We start from the raw sequence: 16435 nt of genomic DNA, 5'->3' as shown, positions 1-16435 counted from the left end.
AAATCATGACCAATATTCATAATATAACTTTAATCTTTATTTCTTTTTACATAATATACTGTTGTTATTAAGTTACATTCCTTACAACAAATATGAAGTTTGGCATGTAAAACAATTGAAAATTTGGGTATTTAAATAGTTTCACAAATGCAAATATGACTACGAAATATAATGTATAAGAAAATTTAAATGAGGGTGTGTTGATATAAAACAATTTAAATGTGTTTTTTTGTAAAAAAATACAAATTTTGATTCCTAAATCTTAATTATTAATCAAATTATTAAAACCAATCATATGGTAGACATATTTCACTCTACATTCATAATATCCAATGTTAATATGGTAAATATTTATTGTACAAAAATGTGGTTTATATAAATAGCATATTATGATGACATAAAATCATTCATTTAACAGAAGAAAAATTTGTGTAATGCCATCTGTTGGAATATATCTTAAGTATTATACATGGACAGGATGTTCCCCATGAAATTAAGTTATAACACACCCCAGAATACACACAACTGTCAAATCGAAATTATTGATTTACCTGTAATCAGCCATACAACTTATCAGTTGACCTGCCATAAACATTCCAAAGATTAAAAGAAAATTACTATCTACTCAAGGAATAATAATAAAAAAAGTATTCATAATGGGTCCCATCAATGATTTCTATTTACTATTCAAATTTGAGTGTTGATTTTTATAATTTTTAATTAATAATTTCATTGGTCTCAAACAAACATACATAATATAGATCTAAACATTTTTTTTTCAGGAAGGAGCCCGTTATCACAATTTTTTGTTGATAAAAAATTATAAAACTCAACACCCAAATATAAAACAAAAATGTTTTTGGGTTGTTCTAAAAATATAGAGTTTGAATCAAGACGAGAACAAATTCTTTGACCAACACGAAAGCCACCCTCCTCTTTTTTTAGCCACACAAACCCAAAAGATTTCATAAACCGTTCAGGCGAAATTTATACTGTTGAGATAGTGTCAAGACATATTTAATACTCTCAAGAATGTGTCAAGACATATTCAGACATTATTAAGAATGTCAAGAATATGTCAAGACAAATTCAGACATTATTAAGAATGTCAAGAATATGTCAAGACAGATCGAGACAAATTTAAGACAGTCAAGAATTGGTCGAGACTAATCCAGACTCTTATCAGATGATACAGGAAGTGTCGAGAAATTTTAAGACAATGTTAATACTGTCAAGACACTTGTCAAGAAAAATCAAGAAACTTTTTAGACAAACTAATACTATGAATTTTCAAAAATTATGCAGACAAATTAAGAATGTCAAGTAAAAATTCATGCAAATTCAGACAAAAACTGGTCTTTTCAGACTTTTTGACTTTTGTAGTGTGTTCTTCTCATATATTTTATGATAGTATGATACTAAACCCGTAACGGGAAGGATTGTGCCTGATATTCATATGACGCAGACATCATCTTTGAATCAGTTTAGTTGGGGTCTGGAGCTGGCGTGTCAGTTGACTGCTAGAAGTCTGCTGTTATTTATATATTATTGTCATTTCGTTTATTTTCTTTTGTTACATCTTCTGACATCGGACTCGAACTTCTCTTGATCTGAATTTAATGTGCATATTATTATGCGTTTACTTTTCTTCATTAGCTAGATGTATAGGGGAGGGTTGAGATCTCATATCTCATATTTTCTTGTGTATAATTTGGAGTTTAGTATAACGTCAATTTTCACTGTACAAATTTACATATTTTTTAAGGGTCAGCAGAAGGACGCCTACAGATGCGGGAGTTTCTCGCTACATTGAAGACCAATTCGTGGCCTTCGGCTGTTGTCTGCTCTATGGTCGGTTTTTGTCGCTTTGGCACATTCCCCATTTCCTTTCTCAATTTTATATTTTACGTCGGTCTCGGTATTTGAAATGATACTCACTCACATTAGTCTTATTGTTTCAATTGTACTCTTGGTACTCATTTGAACATTAGATAAGGTGACAGAAACTCTACTTCTATTATTTAACTTATCTGACACATGGTAGATACATTCCCAATAAATGGGTGGTTATATTCATATAACACTTTGTTCTTTTATACTGAGAAAAAACACGCAAATTTCATGCTATGTTCGTTTTGATGCTTGTTTCCATTTTTTTTAAAATATCAAAACTTTCGAAGATCTTGGAAAGCAACCTCTATTTTGAATTTGAGCTATTAAGTTTATTGCAACATAACTAGATCAGAACCGTAGATTAGGAAACTTGATAATATAACACATACTTTTATCAAAATCTGCAAATCGATTTAGGTAAGTGCATGATCTATAGTTGAGCATGCTCTGTTATCTTTAATTTCATTAAACATAATATTTCAAAGGCAGTTTGGATACGACGATCATAAACAAATACTTGACAGAAGCTATGGCTTTTCATAAAAATGTTTGCACGTGATCAGTATGTCTTTTGTATAGGAAACGCGCGTCTGGGGTATACATACAATTTTAATTTTGGTATCTATGATGAGTTTATATACATTAACTCCTACATTAAATAAGACAATATCAATGGCATTTATGAAGCTGTCAGACAACTTATTTTGCTTTGTCCCTATAATAATAATTACTTTCAATGTCATCCTTGGATATTTTGTATTCGAAATCTAGGTTGCTCAGTCCTGTTACTTCAATGTCCCAGTTTGTATAATCAGATCGTAGTAAGTTCCATATTCCTGGTTCAGGATCCTAAATATAAGAATATATATTTTGATATTACATTCAACTTAGCATAAAGGTACTGTTAATTCAGAAATCATTGCGTGCATTTATTATTGCGGATTTGTCATTTAAGACTTAAATGCGATTTTTATTTTTACGACTGTGAGAAAAATTCTGTTAATTCATATAAAATGTTTATTTCAAAATTATAGTTTGCGCAATAATTTCAGAATTTTACATTAATCATCATACTCTTATCTTTTTTTTTACATCTTTTAAAACAAAAGCAATAACATCTGTGATATGCGTAACAAACAAAATACACTTATTTGGATCACTATCTGAATGTGTCAATACTACTTTTATCGGCTTGATGTTAATTTCATATTGGCTATGAAACTACTGAAAAGTCACATTTGTTACATTTTTTAAAAGGCGATTGGCTCCAATTGATTTGTGCGTTATACGGAATTCACAACGTACAAAAGACTGTAATTTCAAACACTCTTCTAACCATTTCTGTTAACATCGTGTCTTCTTAAACCATGCAGTATGAAATAGTTTGCTTTATATCAACTAGTGTTCCATAGAAATAAAATAATAATAGGTACTCTACAAATTAAGGTAAGTTATTTTAAAAACAAACTCTACCTGAATAGTAATTGATATCATATTTTCTGTTAATATAGTCTTTGATGCATCTTGTCCATCCATATTAACGTATTCCTCTGCAAGATAATATATCAAATTGTACATTGTAAATCAAATTAAATCAATAATGCTATGTACACACAATTTGCAATTTTGACACACAGCTAATAACAATTCAAATGGTTTTTTTTCTTTTCCACTGCATTTATTTGTGCAAATAGATTTTTTTTCATAGTTTAAAAAAATGTATTTGCATAGGCGACATGTGTGTATGTTACGCATCACATGAAGCATTACCAAGTTGATTATTAAAAACGAATATGCAGGAAACACGAGAGGGGTTATTACAAACATATACCGGTTCAACAATAGAGCTACTGTTAGAACAATACAGACTATTAAAAATTACCCTGGTTAAATAAAAAAAAAAGTAGATACAACGATAGGGATATCCCAGCTAATGGGATCTGCTTTCAATCGGAATAAGAGATCCGAAATGTTCTAACCTGCAGGATTTGACATTTATACCCTTGGACTGATTCTGATAGTCCTGTCAAAGGATAGTTTTATGTCAATATATTTAACAGAACTATTTAGAAAAGTTCTTTGATATTAATTTGACTGTTCTAAGCAGAGGTAAGAATCGATCAAAACTGTAGCAACATTTCCCTAAACTTACTGTTAGGCTTTTGAAACACAGGATGGGGCATTGCAGTATCGCCTTTTATGTCGATGTGAATTTCTTCAATGGTATTGTCAACTGGAATCTGAATTCTAGGTGGCTCTAATACACTTAGTTTTTCTTTTACAATTAGGACAATACTAGACTGCTTATCGTTCTGAAATTTAGATTAAAATTTCAAAATAAACAAATGCATGTTGTAATTATCTAGATATAAACAATAGCATCAGTCAGAATAATATAAATTCAGATATAATTGTGATTTTCTTCTTAATGCGATTCATGCAACATGCTGGATATCGCAATTATAAGAAACAACCTTCTGATTTATGACACATATATCTGTATTCAGATTGTCCGGAATTCCAAATGAGTATTCTCTAAAAACAAAAAGGTCATTCTGAAAAAAAAATGCAATAATTGTAGAACTTGCAGTAATGGTTTAATTTTTGTGATATTACTTTTTATTTTTAATATTTAAGCATAATACATTTAATGTCACCGTCCAAAATTCATGTATAATATTTTAATTTTACGTACGCATCAAAAACAAATTGTGTTTGTATATTGACGATATTCAACTAAGCAAGTCCTTGAAATGAAAAAAAAGAGAGTTTTATCTTATATTTACATCTGCATCTTCGTTGTCCTCATTATAAAAGTTGTCCAGAGCATCTCTTTTCTTTCGACCTACAAAACAATAAAGTATATTTGAGTGTGTGTCTTAATTCTTTTGAAATGATGCAAGTTTGCTTATATTGCATTGATATATCAAATTGCAATGGCACTTGTAATATATAAAGCGAAAGGCTTCAATAAATAGATAAACTTATTTTATTTGAATTATAAGTATATTGTTCCTTGTTGTTGCTTTCGTTGGTAGAAAAAGAGATACTTTTCAAAGATATTTGGATTTATCGGAAGGTCTGTTATACACTGTTTTCAGTTTCATTAGGTCATCAGCTTTTTGATCCAAAAATTACAAAAAACAAACCACAAAGGATCACAACAACTATGGTTCCGCGCCTACTACTTGATGTACTTACCTATTGCTGGCTTAGAGTTGTCACTATACTTCAAACCGTTGTGATTCGTTGTTGAACATGTACCCGTGACAGTAAAGAATATTTGTAGTTGTTTTTCTGCTATAAGACTATCGATCTTCTCTTGTTTATAAGGATCTTTTGGTGTAGCATCAGTGAATACGTATATAATAGATCCAGGAGAAGATGCATTAGCAGCTTGAAAAAAAAAACAGAAAAAGTTCTTAATAATATGTAAAAGGCTTGTTTGATATTATATTTTTTTTTATTGCATCTGTTCTCTCGAATGAAAAAGGATATAAGTTGTTTTTGTATTAAGTAATTTTCTATACAGTTAGCCGCTAAATTGGTGTAAACGTTTTATACGAAATTTATTCTTGAAAAATTTCTATAATGTGTAATACTTCATTTTTACTTTCTTTTGCCAGTTTTTTGTCGATTTTTTGCCTGTTCTATGTTTGCAGTTATTGCTGTTAAGAAACGTTACATTCATTTCCGTGTGTCCTTTGTACGTTTTTTGTCTCGTTTCAAAATCATATTTTAAATTGTATTTAAGATTGTTTTCCCCTTACCTGACTCAATCGCAGATAACGAAAATTCCGGACAATCGTCACCACTGCCGCCCTGAGCTTTTAAATAATTTATCCAGTTTGTAATATCTGCTGAGTGTGTAGTCTTTTGTAAATTTATTGATGTCACTGTAAAAAAGAAATTGGAATAATTACAATAGGCATATCACAAACAAAAATACCGAGTCATATACCTTATTCCAACTATTTTCCTTGCATAGTTTTTACAAAAAAATCGGATTGGTAATAAGACTTCCAACGTGCGAAACAAAGCGAAACAAAATTAAAGTGTTTTTGGAGAAACCCTGATTGGTAAGCCGATGAAAAACAATCTTTTTTACCGAAATAATGAACACCAAAAACGAATTAAACAGAACAGCTTTATTCGATGAATGTATACCTTGTGGTTTAATGTTCTAAATGATATTTCATTTGTTTGAGTGTATTTGTTATTTATGTTTTTTAAATTAACAGCATCCAAGTTTAGTTATGTGGATTGAAATGAGTTGAATTATTGACATGAAAGCGAATTATATATTGTCGATGTGTTGAGCTCATTTTGACACGATTGATCCAAATTGACCGTCAAAATCAAACTTTCATTAATATCAGAGGTCAAAATGAAACTTACCTGGATCACTGAACGTAACAAGTATATAATTAGATGGTGAATTGGAAACTGTATTGGCAGCCTGTATAATAATATTTGACTGTTGTTTGATCGTCGGTAAATCAGAAGCCATTGATCCACTCGTGTCGATTACAAAAACTAAGGAGTAATCAGAGTCTAATTGGAGCAGTTTCATGAATTTTTCTGGAGTAGTCAAATGTCGTATTCCATTTGCTACAATAAAAATCATTCTTTGTTTTGGATAAATATATTTTTGAAGAAGTGATAAGTCAGGAATATGACAATATAACAGTTGTTATATAATGGTTTGGTGTGTTTGAGAATTTGATTTTGCAATTTCATTAGGGACTGTCAGTTCTGCATTATCCCAAAAGTTTGGCATTTTAGTGATTTTACTTTTTGTTAAAAAGCATCATGTTGACAAAGTTCTACCGTAATAAATATATAAAACAAGGACAAATATTGCCTCAAATACAAAGACATGTTTAAGCTTGAATCATCAACTCTCAACAGCTTTCAATAGTGATTTAAAAAAAAAATGTCATATGTGTACTTGAGTCCTACAATAGATGTTTTTACCAAAAAACCGTAAGTGACTGATACCAAACTTACTATTGTCATTGAAGAAATACACAGTATGGTCAATAGCTGTTTCAGCTGCAGGCGTATGTTTATAAAAATGCGGAGACATCTCAGGGAGTTTTGAGTCTTTATTCATTCCGCCCGTTGCTGCGCTTGTAGTTGTGGTGTTGTCAGTTGGTCCTCCATGGCTACATTTGCCCTTTGTGTTTGTTTTTGGGTCTTCTGTTAATAGACATTACATATGTTAAAGCACTTTGAACTTTAACAATAGTATTCAATATTATTTAGGTTCTTAGTCACTTTTTCAAATGACTATGTTTTTCTATTTAAATTACAAATTTAAAACGAGACACTTTTTATGACCTCAGTAATCGTCATCACTTGTTAATCTATTAATACACACCCAAAACTATGCTTATAATTTGTATCCTGTATTTTTCCTTATTTTGTGTAGATCAACCTATGAAGCCCCTTTTTTGAACGAGCGTAGTTTTGCTGCAGAATCTACAATCTATTCTTAAGACGAATTACTAGTATGTTGTAAGATCAGACGTGTCTCTGCATCTGTTCTGTTTAATTAAATGTTAATTGATATTTTGATATTCTATTCAAATAAAGTTAGTACAATTTTTACAAAATATAATTTTTCTAAATTTTATATTGTGTTTTGTAGTTTAAGTAATTAAATGTAATTAAAACAAGTAAAAAAAAACTTGGATTTTGAAATAAACAATGTACTTACTGAATGGCTTTTTAATGTCTTGTCCTGATTTATATCCGCTTGTCAAAAACTGTTTTTTCGGCAATATTATATTGAATACACAAACTCCTCTATAAAAAAATTTAGAGTCTATCGAGAAATTAGATTTTTCATATGTCTGAAAACTACAATCAAACAGTGAAAGTCATACAGAATATTCATGACAGCAAATTATTTTGTTATGTTTTTAAATAATAACTTCGTCAATAGTTCATAAACATACACTTATACTGAGAAATAGAATAACAGACGAAAAGATGACGATACCGGTATTATAGAACTATTATTTGGACCCTCTTGATCTGAAAAATCTGAAAATATGAGACATTAACACGAAATCCTTCATGAAAAATTAATATGTCTTTCATATAATGGTGTTTCATCAATTGTTTAATACCTTTGTGTATGGCTTCAACAACGTTTTTAGTTTAATGTAACACTCCTAAACTTCCGATTTGTCTCATTCTGATATCTTGATATTTACAATATTTCGATTTACACTCCAATAAAATTAAAAGAAGAAGCATTCAAATCTTATATTAAATTAGCCTAATCTAGAAGAAGAATAGAAGAGTTTTACTATAAATCTACATCTAAATTATTAAAAAGGGAAGCATGAATACATACACACAACTTTTACAAGCGTCGTCGCTGGGTGCTGCAGTTGGTAATAGTCTTACTCCTGTCATACCTGAGAGAAAAAGGTTTTGTAAAATATTATAGATAAGTTTTTACAAGCAGAAAAAAATCCATATATTAATAAAGTACTAATTAAAGAATGACTGTATTTTTTTTTCTGTCTATGATGACGAAATAATATGTGGTGCACACTGAATACAAATATGTGGTGCACACTGAATAGACTGCGTCATTCCTTGTAAATTAATTGTAACCTTCATTTTAATCCGGAGTTAATCATGAAAAATCGCTGATAACGCCACGCTCACATGACAACATTATGTCTATAAGATGATAGACAATACACCACCAGCCAATCAGAAGACGCGTTACATCCAAATTTAAATTATTTGAAAATAAACCCGTTATAAATTTCAGCATAGCATTGACGTACTACGTTTATGATTATGAAATATTATTGATTATTTATAAAATGTGTATAAATATATTTAAATTGTTCTCGATGTCTTTTCATTTTTTACTTATTAACCAACAGGTTGTGCCCATTTGGTATATTGTAGGTTCTTGCATGATCAGTATAATAATAAAATGTGTCCGATGATTTAAGGCCCTTTCATCACTCCTTATTCTTTAAAATAAAAAAATCAATTCTATTGATAAGCTTGTAAGCTTTGAACGTTACTCTACATTTATCTGCTATGTACTATGCAATTTTTTGGCGATCCCCCTTCCACTGATTTTAATAAACAGTTTTAATCTGAGAATTTCCTTTAAATGTAATAATGACAAACAGAGGATAGAATATGATAATAAAAAAATATAACGCACTCACCGACAGCGGGATATTTGTTTGCGCCGTTGTCTTCGATCCAGTTGGTATTTGAATAAAACATTTGTAAAATATGTAAAAATTGGCCAATAAGTTGTCGTGACAATTCATAATCAGGATTCGGTTTATTTAATTCCAATAGTAGTTGTGAGCGTAAACCTTGGAGCTTTAAGTTACCTATACATTAAATAAAAGTACAGCAACTTCATTACAATATTTACAATGCACTAGAGTGAAATTAAGGTCTGCAATTAGTCAGGATATCTACACTAAATTACACACATATGTATAGTGAATTGTGCTGACGATGTAACACTAACTTTTCAACAAACGAGGAAGAAACTTTTTCAATTTTAAATGATTTGCAAAACTTTATCCGTATCTTCAAACCTTGTGTCCAAGTCCTGACTACTAGCTATCCTGCTGATCCAACCGGGAACGAGCAGTCTGAGTTTTCAAATTATGCATTTTTTTAATCAATGTACTAGGGAGTTTTCCATTATGCAGGTTTTTATCAATGTATCAGCCAAATTAATAATAAAACAAACGATGGTTCGGTTGACCTGAAATGACGAACTAAACCAACAGGTAGAAGTCCGCCCAAAAATATGTATAGCATCTACTTGAATTGTTCATATGTTTATATATTTAATGCGACTAGAAGGGCTTAATGTGTCTAGAATGATAGCAAATTTTGTGTTCGGGTCCTGTATTCATAATAATGTTTTTTCATAATCTCTTTGAATTTATGCTTATGCTTTTTTATCGCAGAAAATGGTAATCACCTGCTGATAAGCTAAAGTAAGAAACCTTATGGCATATCATGGAATTCTCATAATGAGTTAACAAAACAATTAATTAGATAGGTAATGTCCAAAGAATGAAAAAAATATTACTTGGTTCAATCTGTTCACCATTGAAATGCCACGCTGCCTCGTTGAAATGGTCCTGGTCAACTTTATTATTGTATCTGACAATGTTGTCAATTGCATCCTGTAAGCGCCTAGGTGATCTTGAACCTGAATTTGAAGAAAAAAAACGAAAAAGGAAATATAAAAAAGAAGATGTGGTATGATTGCCATGAGACAACTATCCACAAAAGACCAAAATGACACAAACATTAACAACTATAGGTCACCGAAAATCTGTATTGATGATTTATTGACACTATTGGCGTACGAACAAGAAACGCCGGTATACAAACACAGAGAACGCAACTGAGGATCAAAATGTCACGATCCTCAACCAGAGATGTTATCGGCAGATCTTGTTTCATATATATGAACAATAAACTATGAAATCCATCGTTATATTATAAGCTATTTCAAAACGGGGCCAACAAAAAATTCCAAGAACAAAACATTATGCCTACATGGACTATTACTCAAATTTATGTTTGACGGATCAACATACACTTCATACCAACCTGAATGTTGAAGTGAATATTCAGGAAAATCGTAAGCAACTATACTTAAGTATGAAGTCTAGACATTATATTGCAATATCCAATTACGAAATCTGAAATTATTCATGTTGCATTATACAAAACAGAACATTTTCTAATATGAATGAATCATCTGTGTGTGTATCCTACAATATTAAAAAACACACAACTTGGAAATTCAAATGGCACATGGTCGATATCTATTGATATATAATTAGATGGCGCCAAGAAAATAATAACATGAAACAAAGTATCGAATCCATTGCAAAAAGTTTATTTTAGACTTTTTGGAATTTGGATAAACGTTTCAGTATGATACATTCAGCTATTGCCCTTTTAAACTTAATCGTAATTATATACCGAAATGTTCATTTATGCCCCGCTACTGAAAGTTGGGATAGGGGCATATTGTTTTTGCTCATTCCGTCCATCCGTCTTTTCTTCCGTCCGCTCATTACGGGTATATAGCTATTTCAGATAACTCTTCCTACAGACTGCTATAAAGATTTCATTTTGTTGGCTGATTAGGGGTTTTATTTTGCTCACATTCTCATCTTTGTGTATTTCAAAATAAGACTTTGCATCTGCGGGGACATCATTTGTTTCTCCTAAGCACAATGATATTTTAAAAAATGCGGGGGCATCAATTTGTCTAGTTTCTTATAAGTTTTATGTGAAAACATTTTTTATATTTAAATCTAAATTTTGTTCAGTCGACGGCCAATGCTGTGGCAAGGTACTTTAACACTCGTACCTTTTCGAGAAAGCCACACTTAAAACAAGACTGAAAACTAAGGGTTGATAAGTACATTAATTAGGGGAATTAACTGCACAGAAATATATATGTCCTTGATTTGTTTCTAAAGTACAAAATATAAATCCAATTTATGGCATTATGCATACAAATCAAATATGCGAGTCATTGATTAAACAAGCAATGTTGCCATGCACACATGTATAGAGTATTTGTATCGCTTGTTAGGAATAGACTTGTGTCATTAACAAAATATCTCTCTTAAAAGGCTTGCAGTGCAGTAAAAGAAAAAGACTACATGGTAGATGTCACATTTGAACACGAGCAAAGTCAGTAACTACCTACTTATGTTTTCGTTGAAGATAATGTAAGATCTTAAAGGTGAGAGTAATACAGTAGAAATAATACCAAACAATCCATCATTTAACTTTCATTATTTTTTAGGCGAAAGCCGGGTTTTTTTTACTACATTATTAACACAAATGTAGTTTATTTTTTAATGAACATTTATATTCGAAGGATTTTGACATTATCATTTTATTGGGTGGTTTCCTATCGACAAAAGTACGTTATATATAACCAATTAACTTGAGAAAGGGATAGGCTACTGGCTGTGAAAACATGAAAAACCCACACGAATGCTTTTAAATTCCACCCGTTAGAGAACAGGCATGTACTTCTACGTTCAATAGTATACAAATATTGTTATCTTAAGCAAAGTTTATTTCACAATCAAATAAATGTGTTATGATAACTTGGTACTCCAAACTCAATCATCTTAGATTCATACGGTGACATGGCAATTTAAATTGGAATTAATAAAATGTTGGTACAATGTTTTTAAACTCGTGTTTCGTGATATAGGAAGCATAGATATATATAGTACTTCCACACATCTATTATCAAATGAACATTTAGTTCATTTCGCGGTACAGAGAAACTCAAACTATACGGTATATTTCGTTCTAGCACTCATGGAGAAGTGATTTCTCCACTGGTTTTTGTTTCGGTAATTTAAGAAATGACGATAATTTTAAATCCCTATATTTTTACCTGAACTGATCAGTGACATGAAATAGTATAAAATAATTAACAAAATATTTACATCATGAAAATAAGTGACCTTAAACAACATGCAGGTTTTGTAGTGTAATATATGATAACTGTTGCATTGTATGAATAAGGTGTCATAAGTAAGTGTGTTGGACACATGCAAAAAAAAAATTACATATTAATTCGTTGCATGTGAAGTACAATTCATTAATTCAACTTTACAAAAAACATTCATTTGTTAATCCATTGTCATAAAAGATTCACTAAACTACCGTACGTGTCAGTTGATTAATTAAAATTGTTCGAAATATGCTTTTATTCCGGTGACTGCCATTGAAGTGAACGGTTTAGCTAGCTATAAAACCAGGTCAAATTCACCATTTTCTTTTTACGCAACTACCTGTATCAAATCAAGAATATGACAGTTGTTTTCCATTTGTTTGATATGTTTGTGAGCTTTTACTTTTACTTTTAAATGATCTGTAGTAAGTCTTATTGATTTCAACATTTGCTTAGGTACTTTACGGTTTAAGTTTTCCTTTAAGTTCGGTATTTTTGTTATTTTATTTTTTACAAATTTAAGTTAATATATTTTACAGGGAACTCTCATAATTCTGAAGCTATTTCAATACAGTACTATTTCGATATTTTGACAGAACAATCTTTTCAACTTAAGTTATGTATAACAGTGAGGGGAATCTTACATTTATATGTAAATTGAGGTAAAAGAAAAAGACATCTGAAGTAATTGTTTGGGACTCTAAACTTTATTGAACATATGTTAAACATAGAACAAAGACAACCTAACTTATTTCAACACAGAACTCTCTATCACAAGTCATACATCTGTCATACAAGTGAGCGGTTTATCTACCTACCTATAAAACAGTTTTAATTCATAGTTTTCTACATTAGAAAAATGCATGTACCTATAGTCAGGAATATGGCAGTTGTTATCCGTTCGTTTGATGTGTATGAGCTTTTGATTTTGCCATTTGATAAGGGACTTTCCGTTTTAAATTCTCCTCGCACTTAAGAATTTTGTGATTTTACTTTTTACACGATGTGTTTTTCAAGCGATATTAATATATACTATTTTAATACTCAATAGTATGTTGTAAGATAAAGTAGAAAAACTTGAGTCCTTCTAAAATAACACACAGAGCCGAATAATGCCGTGTCAGGAAGTATTCACCGGATATGTTAATACATTGATTATTTGTTTAAAAGTCAAAAATGATAATAGTACAGTGCAACATATGTTATATAATATTTTATAAGGAAAACGGATTTAAAAAAAAACTTTGGGACATTTATCATTGTTCTTCCGTATGGAATATCATTTCAATCACTAAATGATACATTATACAAATTGAACATACAAGTATTGGTCTGACTGTCATGTCAAAGAATGTCTAGCCTTTTTTTTTTAAAGATCTAAAATAGTTTATACGAATATACCAATACTTTGTTTATAAATATTCCATATCAACTTCACAAATAATACACAAATAATACACGATGGTCTTGAAGTATATATTCTAGGAACTGACATTTTTTATCATTAAACAGGTGTTAAAGCATTGTTGTAATTGTCTTTGTACAATTTTACTTATACTGTTTGGTCTATTTTTGGTAATATCCATTTGGCGTGGCACGGTACTTATACATCCCGTTGTTGTGCAATGGTAAGTTATTGTATGTTTGTCTTATGTCTTTGTTAATGAGCTTTATTCATATGCCTTTTTCTTTGTTGACTTATTTGTGTAATAGTCATTTAGATTAAAACACAATGTTGACAACAGTACCCCTATTTTGGATATTTTTTATTTATCATGTATGTTTGTTTTGTTCACATTTTGTTGTCAATTTTTATGCAACTATCATACAAGTGAGAGGTTTAGCTGGCAACCACGTTCAATCCACCATTTTTCACAGAAGGAAATGCCTGCATCAAGTCAGGATATGACGGTTGATATCAATTCGTTTAATGTATTTGAGATTTTGATTTAAAAATTTGAATATGGAATTTCCGTTTTGAATTTTTACCGGAGTTCGATTTTTTTGTTATTTTACTTTTTACGGGTAAACTTATATCTGGGAATAGTCATTGTCGAAAGTTTTTTTTTTATCGTGCAGGTTATATATAATGTAGTGTAAGATAATTGTTTATAAATTGAAAATGCTCTTTTAAAAATGGAATTAATCATATATAAAACAGAAAAAGCAAAGCAAACAGGACAAATACACCTGTAGAGAATTATCATTAGAAGTGTTCAAATTTAACAAAAATATTGGAACTCTTTATAAAGTCAATATCTCAAATTTCAGAAAGACAAAGCAAGACAGTAGTTAATCTACGTTTTAGTACGGATTTGTTTTTTTCCTAATCGATCTGTAAATTTCGAACAGCGGTATACTACTGCTGCCTGTATATATAAGTAAGACCTCATAGGGTCATACCACTTTGATCAGTTGTTGAAACTATAATGCAGTGATTAATTTTTGTGCAATCATATATTACTAATTGATCTAAGACGAATTATTATGATGAAAAGCTGTAACTAACAAATTTATCAATGATGTTTTCTCGTTTGAATATATATATATGCTTAAATAAGCGAATGTTGTTTTTACTTGTTGTTCTCTAATATATTTTTCAATTTTATTTGTTAAAAGAATATGAATCTTTTAAAATAATGAAAACAAATATAATAATGTAAGAATTGATCCAGTAGGTACGGAAAAAAGTAAAATCACAAAAATATTGAACTCCGAGTAAAATTAAAAAAAGGAAAGTCCCTTATCAAATGACAAAATGAAAACCTCAAACATATCAAACAAATAGATTACAACTGTCATATTCCTGACTTGAACCAGGCATTTTTTATGTAAAAAATGGTGGATTGAACCTTGTTTTGTAGCTACTGATAACGAATCTGGAAGCTTAGATTTTTGAAATTATGTTTTACCTGTAAACACCTTATCGTATAGCTTCTTAGCAGTAATATCTTGGATTCCCGTCAGAGAACCGGAGCTAGGTGTTGATCCTCCGGGAGTAAGTGGTGTTTCTTCATAAAAGGCTGCTACTGCTTTCAGAATTCCAATTTCTGTTATTTCTGCGTGTGTAAAATCATCTCTACCAACATGTAGTCCGTAAGGGTTAGGAAAAAAGGCTTCTGTATATGTAAAAGTCCAAATAAACAACAAAATATGAGGAATGGTGCGAATTTTCATTGTATTCATTCAATGTTCCCCGGTTCGTGTCTCAATAAGTTATGATTACAGATAAAATTTTCAAAATTAGCCACGCGTTTTTATTTTTGATAATGTGGAAACAAACGTTTAGCTTTGCGTTGTATAAACAGGTATCAGAATTAATATAGTATGAGCGAATATTATACGTCACTTGTAGATATAGGAATCTCAAGTGTTTTTGATAAATTCACTCAATTTATTTAACATTTAAATGGTTTTTCCGTGTTGACTTTAAACGGTACTTTATCGTCTTTTTTCTTTCAATTCCGCCAAAAAAAGTAAATGATATTGCAAATGCAATACATTTTACACATTTTATATTTAAAGCTGTTAGTGTACTTAACTTTTATTTTATTTCCATTTTGTAATAAATTGTATAATGTAAGACTCTTTATCTTTGTAAGAGAAACTAAATGAGTTATTTTAAGAGTATGTATATCAAAGCAATAGTTAAATGAGGATTGGTAACTTGTGAAACGTTCTTGGAATTCGTGCATACATAAAGATTATATATCGTATTATCATTAATTATGGTTTCAATGAAAAATTTTGAAATTATGTTTGATACTATGTTCTGTACTCATAACATGTCTCTGGTATGATATTGTTTTCTGTACTCATAACATGTCTCTGGTATGATATTGTTTTCTGTACTTATGACATGTGTCTCTGGTATGATATTGTTTTCTGTACTTATGACATGTGTCTCTGGTATGATATTGTTTTCTGTACTCATAACATGTCTCTGGTATGATATTGTTTTCTGTACTCATAACATGTCTCTGGTATGATGCTGTTTTCTGTACTTATAACATGTGTCTCTGG

The 16435-nt window shown here is 30.4% G+C and overlaps 1 protein-coding gene across 1 annotated transcript in view; it reads right to left on the bottom strand.

Moving 5' to 3' along the window:
* Positions 1-15759, bottom strand: part of LOC134706108 (uncharacterized) — a 36582-nt gene extending 20823 nt beyond the window's left edge. The window contains exons 1-13 of the mRNA XM_063564817.1: positions 15325-15759; positions 9998-10120; positions 9105-9278; positions 8261-8324; positions 7616-7704; positions 6904-7095; positions 6292-6504; positions 5664-5789; positions 5095-5289; positions 4680-4738; positions 4046-4205; positions 3367-3443; positions 2625-2742 (exon numbers count right to left, since the gene is read on the bottom strand). Of these exons, the coding sequence (XP_063420887.1) occupies positions 2625-2742; positions 3367-3443; positions 4046-4205; positions 4680-4738; positions 5095-5289; positions 5664-5789; positions 6292-6504; positions 6904-7095; positions 7616-7704; positions 8261-8324; positions 9105-9278; positions 9998-10120; positions 15325-15598 (1864 nt within the window). The 5' untranslated portion in view covers positions 15599-15759. The remainder of the gene's footprint in view (positions 1-2624; positions 2743-3366; positions 3444-4045; positions 4206-4679; positions 4739-5094; positions 5290-5663; positions 5790-6291; positions 6505-6903; positions 7096-7615; positions 7705-8260; positions 8325-9104; positions 9279-9997; positions 10121-15324) is intronic.
* Positions 15760-16435: the final 676 nt, after the last annotated feature.

Source organism: Mytilus trossulus, chromosome 2, assembly GCF_036588685.1.
Source record: "Mytilus trossulus isolate FHL-02 chromosome 2, PNRI_Mtr1.1.1.hap1, whole genome shotgun sequence".
In the NCBI taxonomy this organism is placed as follows: domain Eukaryota; kingdom Metazoa; phylum Mollusca; class Bivalvia; order Mytilida; family Mytilidae; genus Mytilus; species Mytilus trossulus.
This window is presented reverse-complemented; position numbering and strand designations above follow the sequence as displayed.